General features: G+C 43.4%; 1 protein-coding gene across 1 annotated transcript; it reads left to right on the forward strand.

The window, feature by feature from the left end:
* slc10a2 (solute carrier family 10 member 2) lies at positions 1-27,462 on the forward strand. Its single transcript, XM_068034091.1, has 6 exons — positions 1-449; positions 3,519-3,637; positions 3,746-3,834; positions 6,467-6,642; positions 17,198-17,355; positions 27,206-27,462. The coding sequence occupies exons 1-6, from the start codon at positions 46-48 to the stop codon at positions 27,460-27,462; spliced, it is 1,203 nt and encodes a 400-aa protein (XP_067890192.1). The 5' UTR covers positions 1-45.
* Positions 27,463-27,471: the final 9 nt, after the last annotated feature.

Below are 27,471 nucleotides of genomic sequence, written 5' to 3' on the forward strand. Positions count from 1 at the left end.
AACAACTATTCAAAAGGCTGAGGACCTGAGAAGACAGGAGAAACTATGACGATGGAGACAGTGAGAAGCCTGACAATGAGTTATTCCTTCTGTCCTGAAAATGCCACCAACTGCAATGACACATCCTGTCTGTTGCCTGTTGACAATTTTAACCAATTTATGAGTCTTATTTTGAGTACTGTGCTAACAATCCTGTTGGCTTTGGTTATGTTTTCAATGGGTTGCAATGTCGAAGCAAAAAAACTTTGGTGCCATATTAAGAGACCATGGGGTATATGTGTGGGTTTTATATGTCAGTTTGGTATTATGCCCCTTACAGCCTTTCTGCTGTCAACAGCCTTTAAAATCTACCCTGTTCAAGCAGTTGCAGTATTAATAATGGGATGCTGTCCTGGTGGAACAGGTTCAAACATTATGACCTACTGGATGGATGGAGACATGGATCTTAGGTAAGAAGATAACTTCGCATTTTGACTTGATGTTTTATCAACATATTAAATGCTGTCATTTTCAAAATGGCGTTTTTCTGCTTTTCATATATTATTGCCATCAAATGCAAGATTTGCTTTTTCTGGAGGAGAGTGATATTAACAAGAAAGCAGCCATAAAATCCAAAGCTATTGATTGGTAGCTTATCTATTGTTCTGTTGCACATTGGTAATGGTTAAATTGGTGCAAATTGCTGACAATTTTGATCACAAAATGTTTTGGGCCATGCGGACCTAACACTCATCAGCCAAGATTTTCTGCCTCTGTGTTAGTTAGCCTATAATTTTCTGCTCATTCGCTTTAACAGACAGAGAATTGCATGCTGGTGAATGCAGGAAACCTCAGCCAGCATACCAGCTGTATCAGATATATTTTGTATACTTCCACACGCATGCTTAATCGTCATGACAATAATGGCTTTATCCAGATTTATACTAACTTTCTACATAATCTATTTGCAATATTCTATTTTGTATTAGCCCTGCCTCTCGTGAATTACTTAACATTACAGTACAGAAAAAATTGTATTTTCACATTGCCTATGCATTAAACCTTCGCTGAGATGCAATTGAGGAATAGACAAAGCGATGCATGCAGAGTGAACAGATAAAATATACAGCTTCATTCCGAATGAAAAAGTTCAAACATAAATCCCTTTAGTTTCAATTGGTTATTGTATGAATTTTGTGGTTAAGTGTAACAAAAAATTTAAAAATCTATCAGAAGTTCATTTTTATTTATCTGCCTGCATTATGTGACACATTTCAGAATCCTGTTTGCTTCCCTTCTCTGCCAAAGGCTGCGACTCTCACTGAGGCCGAGTTTCTCACACTGAGACTCAATTTCACATGCGCTGGTACCCTTCAGAACCTCACCCAGTCTCCATGCCTGAGCCGACCAAGTGTTAACTATTCACAACCAAGCTCCATCTTGTACTTACCCAACTCCCCTCCCCCACCCCACCCCCAAAAAAAAAATTTCTAGCAGGGGTCACTGGACGACAAGAAACAATAGGAATACTTCCCTTGCTTGGAAACTAAAACCGAATGTAGTTGGTCATTTCTGAATTACCCCAGGGATAGGTGGATGCCAATCTGCATATCCGGCTCTCTCTGCTGTTAGCCATGGCAACCCTTTGGGGTAGATTTTCAACTTGCGCCAGGGTCTAAAATTGGTATTGCAAATCAGCCACCCAATAAATAGAAATACAAATCAGGTCATTTTTATAACAAGGAATTGATCCATAACTCCAGTTTTATGTCCAGTAAGCAAATTGCAAATCCACCCCAGCATTTTTTTAAAAATTCAAATTGCTAAGCTTTCTCCATATCCTTAATACCTTATTTGTTATGTAGATTGTATGGCTATGCTTTTCTGGGAACAATGCATTCTACACTCTCAATTTTTTGATCACTTTTTCTGCACTTGTCAGTTTGATTCTAATGCTAAAATGATGACTGTGTGCGAATTCTATTTTAAGACTGGGCCAAAAGTTTTGACCCATCTTTTCTCTCCATGTAAACTGACCAACCTGCTACGTGTTTCCAGCATTTTCTGCTTCTGTTTCAGATTTCCAGCAAATGAAATATTTTACATTTGTCTGTATTAAATGTCAGATATTAAATGTAATATATTAGGGCGGCGCAGTGGTTAGCACCGCAGCCTCACAGCTCCAGGGACCCGGGTTCGATTCTGGGTACTGCCTGTGTGGAGTTTGCAAGTTCTCCCTGTGTCTGCGTGGGTTTTCTCCGGGTGCTCCGGTTTCCTCCCACAAGCCAAAAGACTTGCAGATTGGTAGGTAAATTGGCCATTATAAATTGTCACTAGAATAGGTAGGTGGTAGGGAAATACAGGGGCAGGTGGGGATGTTTGGTAGGAATATGGGATTAGTATAAATGGGTGGTTGATGGTCGGCACAGACTCGGTGGGCTGAAGGGCCTGTTTCAGTGCTGTATCTCTAATCTAATCTAATACCATCTGTTTACGTATTTGCAGAAATGATCCGGCTCCACCTTTGTATCCTGTGTTTCTATTGCTCTTATTTTAACAAAAACGGTATCTGAAGCAATAAGCAAAGACAGTTCAAAATTGCAATGAAAATGCTTACATAATGATAAATAATGTAATTGTAGGTTAAACATGTAATTGAGATTTTAACCCATTTCAGTTATTGCCCAATGGTGATATTTAAATAAGTTGTCATATATGTAATTTATATTTCTAACATGATGACTATTTAATCAAACTGAGCAATTACGGATGAAATTTAAATACAAGTACTATTTAAAATCAGTGACAACTCAACAGGATAGATTTCAAAGGAGTGAAATTGATCTTTGGTGATAATACAAATCGGGTTCTAACGATACGACGGCTGGTTTTACACCCTGCATGAAAATAAAGTCAAACATGGTGTAAAACCAGCTGCCAAACCGCTATTGCCGAAGATCAATTTCAACCCCAAGGAGTATCACAACCTTGTTAGAAAGGTATTGCTAGTAGTGAAAGACACAATTCCGCTTATTAATTTAATTACCAATACGTACCGCTTTTCAGTGGATTGGTGAACACATTAAAAACAGCATAGAGACAAAATGAAACCAATATGGTGATCTACCCTGACCTGTGGAATATACAGAATTGAACTGGCAGTCTTCAATTTTATTACCTGAAATAATCTGTAACTAAGCGAGAGCAAAAGATTTAAAGAAAAGCCAAATTAGCTGTGCAATGAAATATTGTTAGCAAATCAACGTTTCAAGGGTAAGTGTTCAGTGAAAAATTATCTAATTTACCCTTCAATTAGTTCCTGTTATTTACAACGTGGAAAATTCTATTTCACAAGTGGAGCTCTGAAAGACACAACCTTTATTATATTAGCACATTCAAATTGAAAACGGTGCTCGTTTGTTATACAATAATTAAACACTTCTCTACTTATATATCACAACATACTTTCAAGGCCTAAGAACTTATTTTGCTGTTTAGTATTACTTTCCATATTTATTTAAAAATATGTTTGCTTTCAGCATAAGTATGACAACGTGCTCTACAGTACTTGGGATGGGAATGATGCCTCTTTGCCTCTTCATCTACACTAAAACCTGGGTTGACACAGATTCCATTCAGATCCCTTATGACAGCATAGGTAAATTTGTTTGTGAACACCAAATTTCACAATAAGTGTTAGAACATGAGTCTATGTTTATGTGTTCAGTTATGGGAAGGGAATAAAGCTGAAATTTATACATTCTAGGTATTACGCTTGCAAGCCTCCTAATTCCCGTTGCCGTTGGGATTTATGTGAACTATAGGTGGCCGGAGAAGGCCAAGCTAATATTGAAGGTAAGCAATATCAAACAGTTTTTAAACTAGAGAAACATTTAAGAGAGCTTAGAATGTCTCTGGAGCTTCTCCAAATCACCTTCCTAAACTTTAGATCGTCAGTGGGGGTACTGGCGTAAATGCTGTTCTGAGATTTCCAACGATCTTTTGCCAAGGTTGGGACTAATGATCGAGAGAAACTGCACAAAAAAAATGCAAAACTTTTTTAAAACAGCGGGGGTTGTGGTGGTAGGGGGGTTGATGGCGAACTGTCAGCGTTCACCATCATTACCCTTCTGAAACTGACTGCAAATTCAGGATGTCGGGCGTGCACAGATTAGTGCCGAAATCCTGAAGTTGCAGTCAGTTTCAGAGGGGTAATGATGGTCTGTCATTGCAAGGTTCTGACACAGGCTGCACTCGGGTTCCTCCCAGAACCAGCCATCACCAAAATCAGCAAGAATTTCAATTTTCCCACTTCCACATCGCATTTGAAACCCCTTAAAAAGTTGCACCTTATACAAACAGGCGAGTCGACGAGACTTAGCAGTTGGCAGGAAAAAGACAGAAGCGCAAGGGGAGAGCCAACTGTGTAACAGCCCCGACAAACACATTTTTCTGCAGCACCTGTGAAAGAGTCTGTCACTCTAGAATTGGCCTTTAGAGCTGCTCCACACACCACTGACCACCTCCAGGCGCTTACCCATTGTCTCTCGAGATAAGGAGGCCAAAGAAGAGAAATTCAAACATGTATAAATGGGGGTTTTTAACGGCGAAGTGATTAATAAAATTTGATGAACAGAACTGGCCCTGAAAAAATAAATTTTATATTCATAGAGTTCTGTTAATTGATTTGTAGAGTTTATGCTAATATAATTTTGTTAAAGTTTTTCTGAATATTTTATCTTCTACCTCCACCCCTTGTCAATATCCCAATCTTTAATTTGCTCTATGTAAAAAAAATTCAGTGATTTTATTTTAGTGTTTTTAGTTTTCTGTTTGGGGGGGAGGTTGTGAAAATCTTTTAATGTGATTGGCTGCTTGGACAGTCTGATGACATCACTGTTGCTCGACGTTGGGAATGCCCAGTAAATAACACTAATCAGTTGTCGTATCACTGCACAGTAACAGAGCTCAAATTCTCGCCAGAGAGATCGCTGGATCTTAGTGCGATTAGCTTCCTGGTCAATGGCAAGCACCCTTGCTTCGCTGCTGATGAAAAGCTCTAGCCAAATATTTCAGTTATTGGATCAAGAAAAAATAATGGACGTAGAATTTCCATGAGGATTTTGCGAATGTAACTTCATAAACAGCTACTTACAGCATTTCTGCCAATTTTCTGCCAAATTTACAATGGGGAATCAAGACAATTTCACAGAAATTCTACCTGTTGATTTTATTCATGTAATTTTCAAGACTAAAAATATTACATTAAATAAATAAAAATTGCTTAACTATCGATTTACACAAGGTACTTGCCTTAATATTACACGTGGAGTTTTCCCAGTTTCCGGCTGTTAACTCCAGCTTGGCTGAAGCCCACAGTAAATGACTGAAGTCAGCTAGTTATAATGTTTACCGGAGGATCTTCCTGTCTTTGGTCAAAGTTGCGCTGAGAAGTCAGGAGGACCCCAATGAATTGCAGGGCCATAATCCATATCTTCCCGTAGAAGATTACAAATTTGAGTTAGTTGTGGCAATTCACAATTCGGTGGGGTATCTCTGCCTCAGCACAAGTTGCTGTTCAATTTGCACATTAATAATGGCATGCGTCATTTACAGGCTGTTATTTTTTTCAACAAATTCTGTCCCAATATCATGGCAGTGGAGCAACAGCAGATTAAAATTCTTGGTTGAAATGTGAAAAAGCAGAGAGAACCATGAAGATAAGAAATTTGGAGGATAAATCTACCGAAATGTTGGTCTTCATTTTATGAGTTCTAGATTTTTCAGGGTTTTTGAGAGATTGCCTTGTATGTTTACTACTTTATACAGTGACATTTTAACTTGCACTATTGGTAAAGAGCTTTGCATATCAAAACTTCACGCACACATTGCCAGCACGCGTTTAGTGTGCAGCTCTCTCCCCAACAGCAACACATCAGAAAATGATTTTTTATATGTGGTGATTAGTTTTGTCATGCTTTACTTGAAAATTTCTAAAACTGGTTTGGTATCATGGGAAAAGATCTAATGCATGTAGATTTTTGCTGAAATTTAGGCAACAAAAGTAAAACTTAGCTAATGATAATAAAAATTGTTGACTATCAAATAGCAAGTGTAATATGCATATATGAAAATCACCACATCTCATGTTGACAGATAGTATTTTGAGGGTAATGATCTGTTCATATCCAGTCCAGAGCCTGCCCTTCAGTGCTGCTTCTAACTTCGACCTCCTGGTACTCCTGGCCTCAATGTGATACAATATTCAGAAAATAATTGTTCACTTTTTAAAATTTGTGCATTTTACTGCTTTACTTAGATGCGCACTTGAGGGAAATGAACTTGCAGGGCTACAGGGATAGAGCGGGGGAATGGGTCTGACAGGATTGCTCTTGAGAACCAGCATAGACTTGATAGACCGAATGGCTTCCTTCTGTGCTGTAATGACTCTATAACCTTTCTAATTCCAAAATAACTTTTCTCCTAGGTTGGCTCTATCACCGGAATATTCCTCATAGTTGGTATAGCTGTGACTGGTGCCCTGCTGTACAGAGGATCCTGGGCAACATCTCCATCCCTTTGGATCATTGGAACAATCTATCCAGCTATTGGATATGTACTGGGATTTATCTTGGCTCGTATTGCTGGTCAGCCTTGGTTTAGGTAAGATTACTTGTGAAATCATAAATGAAATGTAGTTACATGATGCACTGACATAATTTGTAATCCAGTTTTTCAGAAGAGAAACAAAACCAGAAACAGGTGGAAAGCCAGTCACAGCACCTGTGGGGAGAACAGACAATCAATGTTTCAGGTTCATATCCTTATGCAGAATTGAAAAATAAGAGACGAACAAGCATGCTAGAACCAGAATAAGGGAACTAGGAGGAAAAAGCAGACAAACACACACAGACAAGAAAGGCCTGATTTTAGCTCTGTGTAAGTGAATGGGTTTTGAGTAAGTTAAAATATCGCATGAATTGTCAGTGGTGGCTGGATGATGTAACAGATCATTTCAGTCAAGTAACAGTCAGAAGCATGAACGACATTAAAGAACCATTGGGCGTGAAATTGAGCTTGTTGGCACCTGTTTTTGTGGGCGATACGAGTGCCCTTGGAATTCCAAAATGCTGTCTTTGGCCTGCTCGCATACCTATGGGGCGAATCGTGCGGGAAGCCTTATTGGGGAGTGTGTCAGCAGCATGCAGTAAACATGTGCCGAAAGTATGCAGAGCAGGCAGATCATGATGTCACTCAGCATGCAACGCTGATTTGACATCAGCAGTTTTATTTTGGTGCTCAACACTCCAGCCAATGCAGTCCCTTAACATGTGTTCAATAGCAGGAAGGACCCTGCACTAATGCTATTTAAAGGGTTCATTAAGTATTTACAGGTTAGTTGCTGGTTGATTTCTTCTAACTGTTGCTATGATTCTAAATGTGTTTGGTGCTTTCTATATCTATTTCCTGTTGCAAAAAGAAATAAATACTTGTATTTATATAGCACTGACCACTGGACATCTCAAAGCACTTTGCAGCCAATGAGGTACTTTTGAAGTGCAGTCACTGTTGTAACATACAAAACACGACAGCCAATTTGAGCACAGCAAACAACCACAAACAGCAATGTGATAATGACCAGATAATCTGTTTTTATGATGTTGATTGAGGAATAAATATTGGCCAGGACAAAGGGAATAATTCCCCTGCTCCTCTTCAAATAGTGCCATGGATCTTTTACATCCACTCAAGTAGGCAGATGGGGTCTCAGTTTAACATTTCATCCAAAAGCCAGCACTTATGTCTTAGCCTTGATTTTTGTGCTCAAGCCCTGGAGTGGGATTTGAACCCAGAATATTGTGACTCAGAGGTGGGAGTGCTACCCACTGCGCCACAGCTGACACACACAAAGGCTACAGAAAGTGGTGTGGCAGGTGCTGAAGGACTTTTTGCTGACTTCAAAGCTTCTGCGCAAGACAGTTGCTCCCAGAAATAGATGCACTAGTAGGCAATTCCCTTGGAATACAGCATGACTGGGAGACTAAACAGAATCATGCAAAGCAGGACAAGCTGCTGGAAGAGTGAGGAGGAGGAGGAGGAGGAGGCGGAGGGCTCTCAGAAGGAGGCAATAGCCACCTGGAGTGTTCGTGGGACAATTTTCTTACCTGAACCTGAGTGAGGAACAGTATCCCAGATGTCTGTGCTTCAGTAAAGATTTCCTCACTGACATTTGTCAACTGCTGCAGCCAGAACCTCAGGGCAGGGCAAGGGCCACACTACAAGTGGCTGTGAAGATGCTGGCTCCTTCCAGGCTGGAGCTGGAGATATTTGCAACATTTAACAGTTTGCCAACCACTGTTGCATAAGAGAGGACACTGAGGCTCTGCATTCAAAAAGAAAAAACTATGTTTCATTCCCTCTTTCCAGAGAGAAGCAGATGAAGCAAGCCCGCAGCTTTGCCTGGATTGCAGACTCCCTCATGGTGCAAGGTACCACTGACCGCACGCACACATTTGCAGACATCACATGGCAATTCTGTCCCATACAGGAACCGAAAGGGATTCCACTTCATCAACGTCCAGCTGGTGTGTGACCATAGGCAGTAAATCATGCAGATAAATGCCTCATATCCTGGCAATAGTCATGATGCATTCATACTATGGCAGTCTACTGTGCCAGTTGCATTTGAGCCACCACAGCAAACCAGAGGGTGGGTACTGAATGACGAGAGTGATCAGTTAACAACATGGTTCATGACTCCAGTGCATAATCCACACATATGTGCATGGCATGCATACTATGAAAACCATGCTGCCACAGAAAATGTGATGGAACAGACTATTGACGTGAAGGATCCCTGGTGGTCTGTTACATGCTGCATAATCTCGCCATCGTGAGGGAGCGATTGCCACCAACTATACAGCGAACAGCTGTGGAGCAGCAACACAAAGAGGAGGAAAAGCAAGGGAGGAGGCAACCTAAACAGCCCTTTCTGCCTGGGAAGTCCTTGTAGAACCTATCTTTGTGAAATAATGGTGAATGGGGAATTGGGTTACATTTACTGACAGTCCCACATGCCTTAATTTCCCTCTGCCATTGGCCATCACAGCGTCCGCTTTGCGGCAATGCAAAAATAAAAGCCACCACAAAATAAAATTTCCAAACCAAATTTATAAATGAAATCATGCCATATTGGATACAAACCTAAACTAATCACTCTTATGCATTCCCTTAGTGCCTGTCTTGCGGGTTCCTATTGCTCCTACGCAGGGCTACCACAGTGGCTGCAGCATGGCTGGTGGAAGACTGTTGACCCTCAGTGGAGGAGACTGCAGATGGCCTTGGAAAATGACCTCCAGCAGCTCTGGGCCTAGAAGGTCCAGCTGTGAGCTGCACCAACTCAGCATGGGCAGCAGCAGTCTGGGTTGGCTGGCTGTCAAGCAATAGCAAGTGGCAGAATGGGAGGATAACTGCTGTCTTCTGGAGAGAGGACAGCAGAATCATGCTGCATGGAGCCACTCCCACTCCCCTGGGGTGGCGCCTCAGCAATCCTAGTAATCTGTTGGAGGACAGATTGCTGAATTGCTGTGAGACCCTGCGAGCCCCCTTCAGCACTGTAATCCACAACCATGATGTGATCTAACCTTGCATGACAGCAGTCTGAGCTTCCACTGCCGCACTCAGACATTGGGTGGCTGCTACTTGTGTTGCAGTGGATCCTGCATCATGGTTGGGTCCACAAGTGTGCAGGTGGAGTTGGGCACTATTCTCATCCTGAGCAATGAGTTCCAAGCTCTATGCAAAGCCCTGCGTCAAGCTGATTCTGGACTCCTCCATGCTCCTCGACACTGACCGCAAGCTTTCTGGCAGGCTTCCCAATACACCAACCATTTTGTTGAGCATACCCATAAGTATTCTTCTAAAAGTTACCCAATCGAAGTTCTCATCTGAGTCCTCTGCAACGGAACCCATATGCAACCTTGTCCTCTGGTGAGCTGGCACCTGTGCTATCCTTTCCCTCTGCCTCTGCCAGATATTGGCACTGCACATACCTTAGAGGATAGATTAGAGATCCTGTCTCTAATCTATCCTCTAAGGTATGTGCAGTGCCAATATCTGAGCTAGTGGCTATGAGTGTGAAATCAAGTGACAGTGCTGTGTCTTCAGCAGCACCCTCTTTTTGGTGTTCCTCAACTGCCTGGCCAGGTTGCACCTCTTGAGTATCTAGAAGGAGAAAGGCACAAGGGTAAGGTTGTGATGTGGGGAGGGGGTCGGGGTGGAGGCTAAAGTAGGAGGTGCATGCTTACACTATCTGTAGCTTGGAAATTAGAAGAGAGTATGAGATGAGGGGTAAGTGGGATGTGAGGAGGAGGATTATCGTCTGAGAATACTGTCATCTTCGAATGTTTCAGCCCTGCCAATGGCCACAGCCCCTGCAACGGCTGTCTGAATAACAGCCAGCACCCTCTACTCCATAGAGTTAGGACATGCAGGCTTACTTATCCCCTTCCAGTTAACTCCTGCTTCCTCCAGTTGTGCATCACCTTGTCCTGCAAAAGAGAGAGAGAGAAGTGTCAGTAAGCATGGTGTGATTTATTTGCTGATATGGCTGTTATGGTTGAATAACTGGCAGTGTATGCAACCTATGAGATGTGAGTATGAGGCTTGCAGTGGGGTGTTACGGACAGGTGGAAAGGGGTGTAGGTGGTTCCCACTGTTCACCTCCCAACTGACCACAATCATGTTTTGTTAAATATGATGAGCTACTCTGAGAATTTTTTAAGTCAAATAAACAGACAAATGTTAGGTTTTCTCGTAGGTTTAAAAAAATATATTTATTTTGACATAATTCCCGTAATGGTTGTAATCTCATCCACACACACATTCACTCACACAGACATGTACGCAAGAACAGATAGATAGAGAGAAAAGGGTAGTTTAAAGTCCAACGTGAGATAAGTGTTTGTGGTTTACAGTAAATCTGTTAAATTTTCTCAAGAGGACTGTCTTTTTTAGGTGTAGGCCTGGATGTTTGTACCCTTGAATTTGTTGAGGTATTGTAAGGTTCTAGTCATTACAATTCAGCACAAAGCTGGGTGGTGTGGATTTTATTTGTGATGTCTCTGCTGTAGTGGTTGTTCAGTTATTGTTCAGCAGGTTTCTTCTTGCCTGGCTGGATCTCTTGCACAGCCTCTGACTGGACTGCTTTCTGAAGGTATTTTCTTGATCTCCCCTCTCTCTCCAGAGGGCTACCTTTTTAAGGTAAAATCCATCACAATCGAGTTTCTGTTAGGAGACACATCACCCTCTCCTCTTTTGTAACCACACAATGGATCAGGAAGTGGAGACCACGGCTATCAATTGATGTCTGACTGGGGACTATTCTGTTAACACAGTGCTACATCACACTTATTCATTTTGGTTTGGGCTGTGAGTTAATCTGCTTTTAGAACCTTTGCTAGTACATTCATGTTGATCATGGTCATCAATATGCAATAGTGTTCCTTTCAGTTTCAAAAGGGTTTCCCCCAGAGCTATTTTAGATGAGTTTGAGTTCCATCGTTGCAGACAGATTTGTTGATTTCCAGTACAAGAGGGGTCACGTGACTGCTACTCCACTTTGACTGTGACCCCACTGTTTAAGAAAGGAGGGAGAGAGAAAATGGGGAACTACAGACCTGTTAGCCTAACGTTGGTAGTAGGGAAAATACTAGAATCTATTATAAAGGATGTGAATACTGAACACTTAGAAAATAATGGTCTGATTGGGAGTCAACATGAATTTATGAAGGGGAAATCATGTTTAACAAAGTTGTTAGAGTTTTTTGAGGATGTTACTAGCAGAATGGATAAGGGGGGACCAGTGAATGTAGTGCATTTGGACTTTCAGAAGACTTTTAATAAAGTCCCACATTGGAGGTTAGTAAACAAAATTAAGGCACATGTGATTGGGGGTAATATACTAGCATTGATTGAGGATCGGGTAACGGGCAGAAAACAGAGCAGGATCATTCTCAGGTTGGCAGGCTGTGACCAGTGGGGTACTGCAAGGATCAGTGCTTGGGCTTCAGCAGTTCACAATCTAAATCAATGATTTGGCTGTGGGAACCAATTGTAATATTTCCAAATTTGCAGATGGCACAAAACTGGATGGGAATGTGAGTTATGAGGAGGATGCAAAAAGGCCTCAAGGGGATTTGGACAGGCTGAGTGAGCGGGCAAGAATGGAATATAATGTGGATAAGTGTGAGGTTACCCACTTTGGTAGGAGGAATAGATGTGTAGAGTATTGCTTAAATGGTGAGAGATTGGAAAGTGTTGATTAGAATTAGAATATTACAGCGCAGTACAGGCCCTTCGGCCCTCGATGTTGCGCCGATCATCTGACCTACACTATTCCATTTACATCCATATGTCTATCCAATGACCACTTAAATGCCCTTAAAGTTGGCGAGTCTACTACTGTTGCAGGCAGGGCGTTCCACGCCCCTACTACTCTCTGCGTAAAGAAACTACCTCTGACATCTGTCCTATATCTTTCACCCCTCAACTTAAAGCTATGTCCCCTCGTGTTTGCCATCCTCATCCGAGGAAAAAGACTCTCACTATCCACCCTATCTAACCCTCTGATTATCTTGTATGTCTCTATTAAGTCACCTCTCCTCCTCCTTCTCTCTAACGAAAACAACCCCAAGTCCCTCAGCCTTTCCTCGTAAGACCTTCCTTTCATACCAGGCAACATCCTAGTAAATCTCCTCTGCACCCTTTCCAAAGCTTCGACATCCTTCCTATAATGCGGTGACCAGAACTGCACGCAATACTCCAGGTGCGGCCTCACCAGAGTTTTGTACAGCTGCATCATGACCCCGTGGCTCTGAAACTCGATCCCCCTACTAATAAAGGCTAACACACCATATGCCTTCTTAACAGCCCTATTAACCTGGGTAGCAACTTTCAGGGATTTATGTACCTGGATACCAAGATCTCTCTGCTCATCTACACTACCAAGAATCTTCCCATTAGCCCAGTACTCTGCATTGCTGTTACTCCTTCCAAAGTGAATCACCTCACACTTCTCCGCATTAAACTCCATTTGCCATCTCTCAGCCCAGCTCTGCAGCCTATCTATGTCCCTCTGTACCCTACAACACCCTTTGACACTATCCACAACTCCACCGACCTTCGTGTCATCCGCAAATTTACTAACCCACCCTTCTACACCCTCATCCAGGTCGTTTATAAAAATGACAAACAGCAGTGGCCCCAAAACAGAACCTTGCGGTACACCACTAGTAACTAAACTCCAGGATGAACATTTGCCATCAACCACCACCCTCTGTCTTCTTTCAGCTAGCCAATTTCTGATCCAAAGCTCTAAATCACCTTCAACCCCATACTTGCGTATTTTCTGCAATAGCCTACCGTGGGGAACCTTATCAAACGCCTTACTGAAATCCATATACACCACATCCACGGCTTTACCCTCATCCACCTGTTTGGTCACCTTCTCGAAAAACTCAATAAGGTTTGTGAGGTACGACCTACCTTTCACAAAACCGTGCTGACTATCGCAAATGAACTTATTCTTTTCAAGATGATTATAAATCCTGTCTCTTATAACCTTTTCCAACATTTTACCCACAACCGAAGTAAGGCTCACAGGTCTATAATTACCAGGGCTGTCTCTACTCCCCTTCTTGAACAAGGGGACAACATTTGCTATCCTCCAGTCCTCCGGCACTACTCCTGTCGACAATGACGACTTAAAGATCAACAACAACGGCTCTGCAATCTCCTCCCTGGCTTCCCAGAGAATCCTAGGATAAATCCCATCTGGCCCAGGGGACTTATCTATTTTCACTCTTTCCAAAATTGCTAACACCTCCTCCTTGTGAATCTCAATCCCATCTAGCCTAGTAGGCTGTATCTCAGTAATCTCCTCGGCAACATTTTCTTTCTCTACTGTAAATACTGACGAAAAATATTCATTTAACGCTTCCCCTATCTCCTCTGATTCCGCACACAACTTCCCACTACTATCCTTGATTGGCCCTGTTCTAACTCTTATCATTCGTTTATTCCTGATATACCTATAGAAAGCCTTAGGGTTTTCTTTGATCCTATCCGCCAATGACTTCTCGTGTCCTCTCCTTGCTCTTCTTAGCCCTCCCTTTAGATCCTTCCTGGCTAGCTTGTAACTCTCAAGCGCCCTAACTGAGCCTTCACGTCTCATCCTAACATAAGCCGCCCTCTTCCTCTTGACAAGCGCTTCAACTTCTTGAGTAAACCACGGCTCCCTTGCTCGACAACTTCCTCCCTGCCTGACAGGTACACACTTATCAAGGACACGCATTAGCTGCTCCTTGAATAAGCTCCACATTTCGTTTGTGCCCATCCCCTGCAGTTTCCTTCCCCATCCTACACATCCTAAATCTTGCCTAATCGCGTCATAATTTCCTTTCCCCCAGCTATAATTCTTGCCCTGCGGTATATACCTGTCCCTGCCCATCGCTAAGGTAAACCTAACCGAATTGTGATCACTATCGCCAAAGTGCTCACCTACATCTAAATCTAACACCTGGCCGGGTTCATTACCCAGTACCAAATCCAATGTGGCATCGCCCCTGGTTGGCCTGTCCACATACTGTGTCAGAAAACCCTCCTGCACACACTGGACAAAAACAGACCCATCTAAAGTACTCGAACTATAGTATTTCCAGTCAATATTTGGAAAGTTAAAGTCCCCCATAACCACTACCCTGTTACTCTCGCTCCTGTCGAGAATCATCTTCACTATCCTTTCCTCTACATCTCTGGAACTATTCGGAGGTCTATAGAAAACTCCCAACAGGGTGACCTCTCCTCTCCTGTTTCTAACCTCGGCCCAGACTACCTCAGTAGACGAGTCCTCAAACGTCCTTTCTGCCGCTGTAATACTTTCCTTGATTAACAATGCCACACCCCCCCCTCTTTTACCCTCTTCTCTGTTCTTTCTGAAACATCTAAATCCCGGAACCTGCAACATCCATTCCTGCCCCTGCTCTACCCATGTCTCCGAAATGGCCACAACATCAGGATCCCAGGTACCAACCCATGCTGCAAGCTCACCCACCTTATTCCGGATGCTCCTGGCGTTGAAGTAGACACACTTTAAACCAAGTTCTTGCTTGCCAGTGCCCTCTTGCGTCCCTGTAACCTTATCCCCTACCTCACTACTCTCAACAGCCTGTACACTGGCACTGCAATTTAGGTTCCCATTCCCCTGCTGATTTAGTTTAAACCCCCCCGAAGAGCACTAACAAATCTCCCCCCCAGGATATTGGTACCCCTCTGGTTCAGGTGAAGACCATCCTGTTTGTAGAGGTCCCACCTACCCCAGAAAGAGCCCCAATTATCCAGGAAACCAAAACCCTCCCTCCTACACCATCCCTGCAGCCACGTGTTCAACTCCTCTCTCTCCCTATTCCTCTCTTCGCTAGCACGTGGCACAGGCAACAACCCAGAGATAACAACTCTGGTTGTTCTCGCTCTAAGCTTCCACCCTAGCTCCCTGAATTTCTGCCTTAAATCCCCATCTCTCTTCCTACCTATGTCGTTGGTGCCTATGTGGACCACGACTTGGGGGTGCTCCCCCTCCCCCTTAAGGATCCCAAAAACACGATCGGAGACATCACGTACCCTGGCACCTGGGAGGCAACACACCAACTGTGAGTCTCTCTCGTTCCCACAGAACCTCCTATCTGTTCCCCTAACTATGGAGTCCCCAATGACTAATGCTCTGCTCCTCTTCCCTTTTCCCTTCTGAGCAACAGGGACAGACTCTGTGCCAGAGACCTGCACCCCATTGCTGACCCCTGGTAAGTCGTCCCCCCCAACAGTATCCAAAACGGTATACCTGTTGTTGAGGGAAACGGCCACAGGGGATCCCTGCACTGCCTGCTGGTTCCCTTTCCTTCCCCTGACGGTAACCCATCTACCTACTTCTTTTACCTGAGGTGTGACTGCCTCCCTATAACTCCTGTCAATAATCCCCTCCGCCTCCCGAATGATCCGAAGTTCATCCAGCTCCAGCTCCAGTTCCCTAACGCGGTCTGCGAGGAGCTGGAGTTGGGTGCACTTCCCGCAGATGCAGTCAGCAGGGACACTCTTGGCGACCCCTACCTCCCACATTCTGCAGGAGGAACATACAACTGCCTTTACCTCCATTCCCACTATTCTAGATTCCCAATAAATCTACTGAAAAACCAAACGAAAAAAAAAGTCAAAACTTGTTCGCTTAGCAATCCGACGGACTGAAGTTTTAAATAAAAAGCTTACCTTATCAACACCCTAGAGTCCTTTTTTTTTGGTTAGAGGAGGAGGGTGTCCAAAGCGATCTAGCTGTCCTTTTTCACAAGTCACTGAAAGCTAACGTGCAGGTGCAGCAAGCAATTAGGAAGACAAACATTATGTTCGCCTTTATCACAAGAGTATTTGAGTTACAGGAGGAAAGAAGTCTTGCTTCAATTATATAGAGCACTGGTGAGGCTGCAATTCGAATATTGTGTGCAGTTCTAGTCCTCTTGCCTGAGGAAGGATGTACTTGCCCTAGAGGGAGTGTAGCAGAGGTTCACTAGACTGATTCCTGGGATGGTGTGATTGTCCTATGAGGAGACTGGGCCTGTATTCTATGGAGTTCAGAAGAATGAGAGGCGATCTCATAGAAACTTACAAAATTCTTAAAGGTCTCGACAGGGTAGATGCAGAAAGAATGTTTCCCTTGGATGTGGGGTCTAGAACCAGGGGACACAATCTCAGAATAAAGGGCAAGCCATTTACAACTGAGCTGAGGAGGAACTTCTTCACTCAGAGGGTGGTGAATCTGTGGAATTCTCCAGCCCAGAGGGCAGTGAAGCTCAGTCACTGAGTAAGTTCAAGACAGAGATCGATAGATTTCTAAATGCTAATGACATCAAGGGATATAAGGATAGTGCGGAAATATGGCATTGAGGTAGGCGATCAACTATGATCTAGAATGGCAGAGCAGGCTTGAAGGACTGAATGGTCTACTCCTGCTTTAATGTTCCTAGATGGAATTACCTAACTCAAATTAAAGGGAACAAAGTTCCTAGCATGCTTCCCAATGATTTATGAATTCACTGCAATGCTAGGTACTGTGATTTCTCTTTAGTCATTGGACCAGGGTCTTCTAACCATTACAATTTTCTTTATCTTGCAGATGCCGTACAGTAGCTTTAGAGACTGGTGCACAGAACACTCAGCTTTGCACAACCATTGTCCAGCTCTCCTTCTCACCTGAACAGCTTGTGCTTATGTTCACCTTTCCACTCATCTACAGTGTTTTTCAAATAGCGTTTGCAGCTATAATGATTGGATGTAAGTTTTTTGTTTTTCTTTAGTCTTCAAATAGACCATTGTATAGAATGAAAACACGTCGGGGAGAAGCATATCAGCAAATAGCTGGAAAGATGGTGTAGAAGACTTCAGATTCCCATTTGGACAAGAGGTGGGCAGGGCAGCTTTCATCTGAATTGAACTAGTACCAGTGTCCTTGCACAGAGGTAATTAAGGCATAAGAGGAGGATTTCAATTAATAAAGTGGGAAAGAAGGGAGTACAGAGCAGGTTCATAATGAAGGAAAAAGTGAAAGAAGCTGTACGTTATGCTACAGAGCAGGAGCTGGTAGATAGCAGTTCAGGTGAAAGTCACAGGAAAGTGGAGAACTATAAGCATATGACTAAATGGAAAAACATTGACATAATATACATTGGACTAGGTATTGGGGATATGCATCCCTCAAAACTCTATATAAATATGAGGAATCTTGGAAATAAAATAGGGAAACCTTGGAGATTCCTGTTGGACAGGTAGGCTCCAATATCAGTGACACGGGAACTGGGCTCAACAATGACACAGATTGGATAAATATACAGGAAGACAGATTATTCCATAGAAATAGAAAATAGAAACTGGGAGACTGTGTAACCTTATATGAGAGAGAAAACTTGATAACTAAAACAAAAACAGAAAATGCTGGAAATACTCAAAAGGTCAGACAGCATCTGTGAAGAGAAAAACAAAGGCCACAATTTTATGGTCCCTTAACGAGTGGACTGGTGGCGGCGGGTGGAGGGGTTGTAAAATTGAGTGGGAGACTGGGGGGCTGTTCCTGCCCCTGCTGCAATTTTATGTGGGGCGACAGCAACACCAAGGAATGGCCCACCCGCCCAGGCCAATCAAGGCCCTTAAGTAGCCACTTTGAGGGTCTGCTCCCAGTGCCACGGGTATTTTACCCTAGGTGGCCAGACAGAAAAGGCCCCAAGAACCCGGCCTGGTAAAACCAGGCAACCTTCTTGCGAGCTGGGGGGGGGGGGGGGGGGGTGGGGGGATCCTTCTGATTGGGCACCCTGTGCCCCACGGAGGGCCGCCCCTGAAGCCATAACTGCCCCAACACACAACACTCCCCCTACCCACCCCCCGATTGGCCACCATTAGGTGGGACATCCTGCCTCGAGTAGGTGGAAGTCCCACCCAAGATCAATTATGGGCCTGGGGAGTGAAAAGTCCTGGCCCGCTTCTCAGGTCCAGTGGGGGCGAGCTCACCCCCGACTTTTCGGCTGGTGGGCGGGACCTCCCGCCCAATGTAAAATTCCAGCAAAATTTAATGTTTCAGCTCTAATTTACCTTTAATCAGTTCTATCACATGACCTGAAAGATTGTAATGGTTCTGGGAGGTTCTGAACCTTATTTGGGTTCTGGAACAAGACCAAACAGTTGGCAGACAGTAGTTCCGGTGCAACAAATTAAGAGGATTTATTAAGTAGCAAAGTTATACTTCACAACCAGGCAATAATTTACAAGTTACACATGGCCTTTATGCTCCAGAACCTCTTGGACACAGGTCGACTTTAGTTCTGGTCGTCTTACTTCTGTGAAACTGTGTGCCAAAGGTGACTGGGCATAGACTTCTAACCCCCCTAGCCAAATGTCCCTCCCTAGTTCTTTTGATTGGTCGCAGGTGCATGTGATCAAATACTCACTGGTTTCTTAAAGTGACAGACACCGCAGGGCATGGTATCCATTATACAGTCCCTTTGTTCTCTGGAGATAAGGGGTCACATATTTTACGGGAATTAGGGTCGTGAGATTTCCAGAAATCCTGCTGATCACTGTGACTGAGGAGACCACATGATTTCCAGGAACCCGAACTGTGAGGAGATCATGTGGTTTCCAGGAATAGGTCAGCACATCTCATGTTAGCTTATAAATGAAATTATTAAGGGTGAATAATGTTTTCAACCATGACGAAAGTAAGGTGGTAAATTACCTAATCTCAAAGCTAATACAAAACTAAAAATTTGTATATAAATATGATGTATAAAATATGGCAAGATTGCAAAATATACTTGATTCATTGATGTCCATGGATAAAGTAATTGGAACATGGGTCATATTCTTAGAGTCCCCACTTTGAGGATGAAATGCATCCTCGCATTGATTCCTGACAGTTAATTATATCTGATAACTGAGGTTACCCAAACAAAACAGTCGGTTTGCCTTTACAATTTCTTAATCAAACATCTCAAATAATACAACTGGCTGATAGACTTGACTTCATGGGTATGAGTTACCACTAAACAATTCTTGGAACCTTAAGGTGTCACAGTCATTCCACGTCTCATTATTGTTCTTTACCACTCTTGCTTCCTCTAGCCCATGATTGGGGTCATCCACACATAATTTTTCCAGCATTGTTTAAAGGATCTGGTTTCCCATTTCCACCACTCCTGAGGATTGGGGGTTGTGAGAAATATGCAATTTATGCCTGATTCCCATGATTTCCTGTACCAGAGTGAAAATTTTTCAAATGTGATCCTGATCCCTGGATACTTCTGAAGGGTCACTGACCTGAAACGTTAACTCTGCTTCTCTCTTCACAAATGCTGCCAGAACTGCTGAGTATTTCCAGCATTTCTTCTTTTCATTCCTGAATACTATCGATTGGTTTGGCACTCCCCACGTACAGATCACCTTGCTCAATAACATTAAGATAACAGAACATGTATGGACGTAAAAGATTCTCCAGCTCTCCCACTACTTGCATCCATCTTGTGGATAATTCTTGCTAAGTATTTTTTCCAGTCCTTTGTCTGCCTGTCTGAACTTTAATTTGACTCTATCTGACCATTACCAGTGTGTTTACTTTATCCCGATTATTGTAAAGTCAATTTCTCTATGGAGTATGTGTTAATGCCTTGATAATTTAAAATGTGTTCTCACTCTCCTGGCCACATGTCATTCTGTTGTCAGATGGCTGAGCATGTCTGAGATCAATTTTTCAGTGCATTTCACTGTGCATTTTTTGAATGTTGGTTGCTTCACATATAACAAATCACAATTGCACTAATATTATTCCAATATCCTGCCACATGTTCCTCTGATTCTTTCTATTCTAAGTCAAGAATAGCTTTTCTCATAGCAGGTTTAAGGCACAGAAAGAGGCCACGTTCCCATCATGTCTGTGCCGGCCAAAAAACAATCCACCTATTCTAGTCCCACCTTCCAGCATGTAGCCCATAGCCCTGCAGATTACAGCACTTGAGGTGCATATCCAGACTCCTTTTGAATGAGTTGAGGGTTTCTGCCTCAACTACCCTTTCAGACAGAGAGTTCCAGACCCCCACCAGTCTCTGGGTGAAAAAGTTTTTCATCTCCCCTCTAATTTTTCTATCAATCACTTTAAATCTATGCTCCCTTGTCACTGACCTCCCTGCAAAGGTAAATAAGCCCTTCACCTCCACTCTATCCAGGTCCCTCAAAACTTAGTACATTTGAATCCGATCTCTCTTATCAGACTACCAAATGCAGTTCTCATTCAAAAAAAAACTCACAGGCAAGGACGCAAACATCTCCAAGAGAAAGTTATCAAACCATTAGTTCTACCTACACTTTCCTGGCTTTCACTGGAAAATTCTGGACTTCTTGGAAATTCTGGAGTACATTAATTTAATGATTTAAATTCTAATTCTGCAAATGTTTGTTCCCAAAATTCCTTTATTAACTCTCGCATCAGCCAGATTTAATTTCCAATTCCTATTTGGTGGTGTGATTTTCCTATCTCTATCTTCTATCCTAAATGTAGGATCCCATTAAGAACAATTCTATTCAATTTTTGAGCCCCGGAGAATCTTTACTGTCCAATACTCATTAAAGTGAAATCAAACATTCTCATTTGATTCCAGGCATTAACATATTTTGTTCATTCTTTATTTTAGATGACCTTTTATTACTCAAAAGTAACCCTCTAAATTGTACTGATATTTTTACAAAATTATCCAAGATTCAAATAGTGCTCTTGTTGGGCTGATAAGTTTTGTTAGTGTTCAGTTTATTTATCCGTAAGAAACTCTGGTCGGAATTTAAGGTTGGGCGGGAGGCCCAGCCCAAGAGCTGCCAGCCAATCGGCAGACTGGCAGCTCTTAATCCCAGCAGCATTACTGAAAGTGGTGGCCACTGCTGGCACGACACCCAGCTTCAACAGGAACAGGAAGAGGAAGGATGGCCCCAGAAATAAGGTAAGTATTTGGGGCCTCACTGGGGACAATCAGTCAGGCCCTAGCAAGGGAAGGGGGAGTCAGTAGGGGGAGGGTGGGGGGTTGGGTGTTGTGCGTTGGGGCTTCAGGGATGGCCCTCCATGGGGCACAGGATGTTCAATCAGGAGGCCACCAGGTTTTACTTGGTAAAATACCAGCAGCAGCAGGAGGAGGCCCTTAAGTAGGAGTTAATTGGCCACCTAAAAGCCTTGATTGGCCTGCGATGGGCAGGCCATTTCTTGCCATCGCCACCTCTCGTAAAATTGCAGCGGGGGCAGGAAGGTGTTGTGAATGCCACCCCACCCCCACCCACTCCTGCAGGGGGCGTCAAATTCCAGCCAACATTTCAGGTCTATGACCTTTCATCAGAACTGGCAAGGGTTAGAAATGTAATAGGCTCTGAGCAAGCGAAAATGGTGAGGTGGGGGGTGGGGGGGAGTGAAGATGATCAAAAGGGCAGAGCGCAGGAGACATTAAATGACAAAAAGAGGTCACGGAACAAAGGCAAAGGGAGTGCTAATAGTTGTATTAAAAGACAAAGCATTAGTCCAGAGACAGTGTTAATGGCAGGAAAATGAACAGCTCCATCCAAAAGCAAAATCCCAGGCCCATGGTTTGAAAAACGGAATAAAATAAAACCAAATAAGATAAATTACAAAAGGCAGTTATGCTCAGAAATTGTTGAACTCAATGTTAAGATTGTAGAGTAAAGGCCTGCTACCTGACCCGAACCCAACGGGACCAGACGACATGTGTCGGGATCACGTCAGGTCGCACTTCCGGGTCTGGCATTCAGGCTCAGGTCGGGTTGGGCCAGATCGGACATGCTCTCACAACCTCAGGTAAATGACTCTAATGTTAATTTACTTTTTGAACTTTAAAGGTGGTTTTGTTAGTTATTTTAAGATTGTGCAGGTAACGAACAAAGTGAAAAATGGAAGATAAGTTAACTGATGGTTGGGCCAGGTCGTGCGCGGGAAAAAATGGAAGGACTCGGGCCGGGTCGGGCCTCATTTGCAGACCCAAGTAGGCCTTTATTGTAGAATTCCTAATCAGAAGATGAGGTGGTGTTCCTCGAGCTTGCGTTTAGTTTCACTAGAACACTGTAGCAGGCCAAAGACAGAAATGTTGGCATGGAAGCAGGGGGATCAATTAAAAAGTCAAGCAACTGGAAGCTAGGGGTCATGTTTGTGGACTGAATGGATGTGTTCTGCAAAGTGATCACCCAATCTGTGTTTGGTCTCAATGTAGAGGAGACCGCATTGTGAGCAGCGAATACAGTATACTAAATTGAAGGAAGTACCAGTAAATCGTTGCTTCAACTGGAATGAGTGTTTGGAGTCTTGGATGATGAGGGGAGAGGAGGTAAAAGGGCAGTTATTACACATCCTGCGACTGCATGGGGAGGTGCAGTGCAAAGGGGACGTGGTGTCGGGGTGTTGGAGGAGTGCACCAGGGTATCATGGAGGGAACTTTCCATTCTGAATGCTGATAGGTTAGGGAAGGGGAAGATGTGTTTGGTGCTGGCATCACACTGGAGGTGGCAGAAATGGCAGAGGATGACCCTTTGGATGTAAAGGCTGGTCGGGTGGAAAGTGAGGACAAGGGGAACCCTGTCGCAGTTCTGGGAGGGAGGGGAAGGGGTGAGGGCAGAAGTGTGGGAAATGGGTCAGACACAGTTGAGAGCCCCGTCAACCACAGTTGGGGGTTTGAGAAAAAAGGAAGACACATCAGAAGTGCCATTGTTGAAGGCATCATTAGAACAAATGTGCAGAGATGGAGAAACTGGGAGAATGGAATGGAGTTCTTGCAGGGGGCAGGGTGTGAGGAAGTGTAGTCAAGGTAGCTGTGGGAGTTGGTAGGCTTATAATGAATATTAGTGGTCAGCCTATCTCCAGAGATGGAGACAGAAAAGTCAAGGAAGGGAAGTTGAGATGGACCACGTGAAGGTGAGAGAAGGGTGGAAACTGGAATCAAAGTTGATGAAATTTTCCAGTTCGGGCCAGAAGCAGGAAACAGTACTGATACAGACATCAATCTCTGGGGAAAAAAGTGTTGGTGGAGGGGACCTGGATTGGAACAAGGAATGACATACCTCACAAAAAGACAGGCATAACTGGGACCCTACCAGCACCTTTTATTTGAAGGAAGTACGTGGAATTGAAAGAGACGTTGTTCAATATGAGAACAAGTTCAGCCAGGCAGAGGGGGGTGGTATTGGATGGGGACTGGTTGGGCCTCCAATCAAGGAAGAAGCGAGAGCCTCAGACCGTCCTGGTGGGGGATGGAGGTGTAGAGAGATTGGGCATCCAGAGTGAAGAGGCGGCGGTTAGGGCCATGAAACTGGAAATCGTCGAAATTACACAGGGCGTCAGAAGAGTCACAATGTAGGTGGGAAGAGCTTGGACCAGCGGATAAAAAATAGTCAAGGTAGGAAGAAATAAGTTCGATGGGGCAGGAACAGGCTGAAACAATGGATCTACCAGGACAGCCTTGTTGTTGGATTTTGGGAAGGAAGTAAAAGTGAACTGTCCACGATTGCAGGACTTTTGAGGTGGGAAGCTGTAGAGGAAATATCTCACAAGGAGTTCAGGTCAGTGGCAGTCCTGAAAACAATGGCTTGATGTTCAGTGGTGGGATCATGGTCCAGGGGGAGGTAGGAAGTATCTGAGAGTTGGCACTCAGCTCCAAAGATGGAGGGTTGGTTAGCTAACAGGAAGCAGAGAGGGACCAATGAGAATGAGGAACTGAAAGAAATTTGTATTAGTAAAACAGTAGTACTGGTGAAATTAATGGGACTGAAAGTTAATAAATCCCCTGGACCCGATGATCTACATCCGAGTGTTGACAGAGGTGGCTGTAGAGATAGTGGATGCGTTAGTGGTCATCTTCCAAAATTCTATAGATTCTGGAATGCTTCCGCCAGATTGGAAGGTTGCAAATGTAACCCCACTATTTAAGAAAGGAGAGGGAGAAAACACTGAAGTTCAGACCTGCTAGTCTGGCATCAGTACTAGGGAAAATGGTAGAATCTATTCTCAAAGGATGTATTAACTGGACACTTAGAAAATTATTGAGCGGAGTCAACATGGATTTATGAAAGGGAAATCATGTTTGACAAACCTGTTAAGTGTTTTTTGAAGATGTAACGAAGAGAATATAAGGGGGAACCAGTGGGTGTGGTGAATTTGGATTTTCAGAAGGTTTTCGACAAGGTCCCACACAGGATTGGGGGTAAAGGCCTGCTCAGGTCTGGAAAAAAAAACCTGACCCGAACCCGACAGAACCACATCGGACCCGAGCCCGACCCAGCCAGAGTCCTTCCATTGTTTCCCGCGCCCAACCCGACCACTGGAATGTTCACTTCACCTACCTTCCGATTCCGAATCCGTTTTTCACTTTGTGCAGATAAGCAACAAAAACTGTAATTGGACTTGTTTAAAAAGATGAAGATTGGAGCCACGAGGTCAGTGTTTGGTCAAGAGTTAAACAGAAATCCATGGAGTTGTGCCCAGACAGATTGTGCCACACTGTACCAGTATCTGTATTGCTTAAAATAAAGACAATAATTGCCCCAAATCTCAGAAAATATTATACATTAGCAGTTCCGATGAAGGGTCACTGACCCGAAACGTTAACTCTGCTTCTCTTTCCACAGATGCTGCCAGACCTGCTGAGTGGTTCCAGCATTTCTTGTTTTTATTATACATTACCTAGACTCCTGCTTTACAGGTTGAAATACTTGCTGCAAGTTTACCCAGTGAGCAGCTGAGATGCAGAGACCAGAAAGGTCCTGAGTGATTATTATAAAATATACAGTATTTATATAAAAAATATAAAATGATCAGTCAGGACTCTAGCCTCGTGCAGTCCTGTATGTGTGTAGACTAGAGTCCTGACGGTGATCGTTTTATATTTTTTATATAAATACTGTATATTTTATAATAATTAGTCACTCAGGAACTTCCTCTCAGTTTATAGCCGTTCAGATAATAATCTGCCGTCCTGTTTTTGCTAGCAAAGCACATTATACTGCTTCTGCCATGCATTTGCCCACTCACTCAACTTGTCCAAATCACCCTGAAGCCTCTCTGCATCCTCCTCACAACTCACCCTCCCATCCAATTTTGTGTCATCTGCAAATTTGGAGATATTACATTTAGTTCCACAACGCCCATATCCCATAAATAAAAAAAAAATTGAATGGCAGAGCAGACTCAATTAGTGGCCATATGGTCTGTTCCTACTCCTTATATTTGCAGCAAGAGAGAACCCAAGGGTATCACAAGGGATAGAAAGTATCAAATTATTTTCTTTGTTCCTTGTTGCCAGCACAGAAGTTGGATTTCTGGGATGGGGTGTGGCAGAGTACTAAAAAGAAATAGAAAATTTACATATCAGTTTCTGATAAGGCTAGGGAAGCTAACAGAAGGCAAGGGACAAGATCTGGATGAACATATGACAGTAGTACTTAAACTGAAATCAATCACATCTTTAGGTAATCATTAGAAATAATAGTGTGGCCAAGGATTGAAAAGGAACTAACACCACAAATCTTCAAAAAGGGACATGTGTTGACTGAGGAAACTACAGGCCAGTGAGCCTATCATCTGTTGTGGGTTGAATATTGGAAGTCATTATGAAAGGGAAAGTAGGTAATAATAGGAGGGAGGGATCGCCTAACACATTTACTAGAATTACAACTTTATTTCAGATTTGAAAGTGGCTGATGGCTCAGAAAATGCTCATGAACACTCTGTTCACGCAATGCAGTGGCACAGGTGCTGCTAACCTTTGCTCCTAACCTGACTGGAGTATTCAGGGTCAACTCATTGTAATGGCTTTGGTGAGCACGTGTACCAGTATTGGTGCATCTCTCTCACACATACTAGAGGAGGTGCGGGCAGGAAATATGACAACAGATATTCACTTGAGGTGGGGTAAAGCAGCTGCTGGCAGGCCACTCCACAAATGCAAACGCTGTAGTTGATCAGCCCACAGGCAAATAGGAAGTTGGGAGCAGCAAGAATCGGGAAAGCCTTTCTTCCAGTCCTGTCTTCTTTAACGTTAGGATCCATGTTTAGGGTTGGCAGAAGTTACATCCACTCCAGACCCCATTGGATACTGACAACTTTGATAGGGACCAGCCCTTCTCGGGTGCTTCCTGATCATCCTACTCCTATGCTGCATTCTAGATCAATATCGGTCAGGAGCAAGTCTCAGGCCCTTTGCTGAATGCTTGCTCCCAGTTCTCCAAAACCTCAAATTTAATCCTTCATTGCCTGGACCCTCCCTTAAAACACTCTGTTCTTCTGCGTCTGGTCTCTTGTCCATCCCCCATTGTTTTCATACCACTTGCTGTGCGCCTTCAGGCATTTCAGCCCTATGCTATGGCATTCCCAAACTAAACCCCTTTTCTGCCTCCATCGCCATCAAGACCCCCCTTAAAACCTAATTGTATCTCCTCCATTGATATGATGTTCATTCTTGTCCAATTATACCTATGAAATTTGTTGGGACATTTTTCTATGTTAAATGTACTATCTAAATGCAATTTGTTATGAAGTAGGTATCGCCAATATTTGCTATTTTAGTAAATTCACAAAGTCTTAACATTTTATATACTTTACCAGCTTATCAACTTTACAAACGGTATAGCAAGAGCACCATGGATAATTCTTCAGAATGTGCAAATGATGAAGAAAATGCAGTCTCAGCCAATGCTTTAACAAATGAAGGATTTCAAACAGATGAGAAATTACCAGGTGATGTCTTAACAAATGGGGGCCCCCATTTGGAAGAGAAATTACACAATGGCATCTTGAAGAGGAGGTGCCCAGCAGAAGAGAAGTCACCAAACGATGTTTTGGACACAAGTACCAACCTATAAAGATTTTGC

The sequence above is a fragment of the Heterodontus francisci genome, chromosome 6 (genome assembly GCF_036365525.1).
Source record: "Heterodontus francisci isolate sHetFra1 chromosome 6, sHetFra1.hap1, whole genome shotgun sequence".
NCBI lineage: Eukaryota > Metazoa > Chordata > Chondrichthyes > Heterodontiformes > Heterodontidae > Heterodontus > Heterodontus francisci.

What these genes read in the sequence shown, in the direction of transcription:
- slc10a2 (XM_068034091.1), top strand. Translation starts at nt 46, where the DNA reads ATGACGATGGAGACAGTGAGAAGCCTGACAATGAGTTATTCCTTCTGT. An exon ending in GATCCCTTATGACAGCATAG is followed by an intron (nt 3,638 to 3,745) that starts GTAAATTTGTTT and finishes TATACATTCTAG; the next exon opens with GTATTACGCTTGCAAGCCTC. An exon ending in GCTGGTCAGCCTTGGTTTAG is followed by an intron (nt 6,643 to 17,197) that starts GTAAGATTACTT and finishes TTTATCTTGCAG; the next exon opens with ATGCCGTACAGTAGCTTTAG.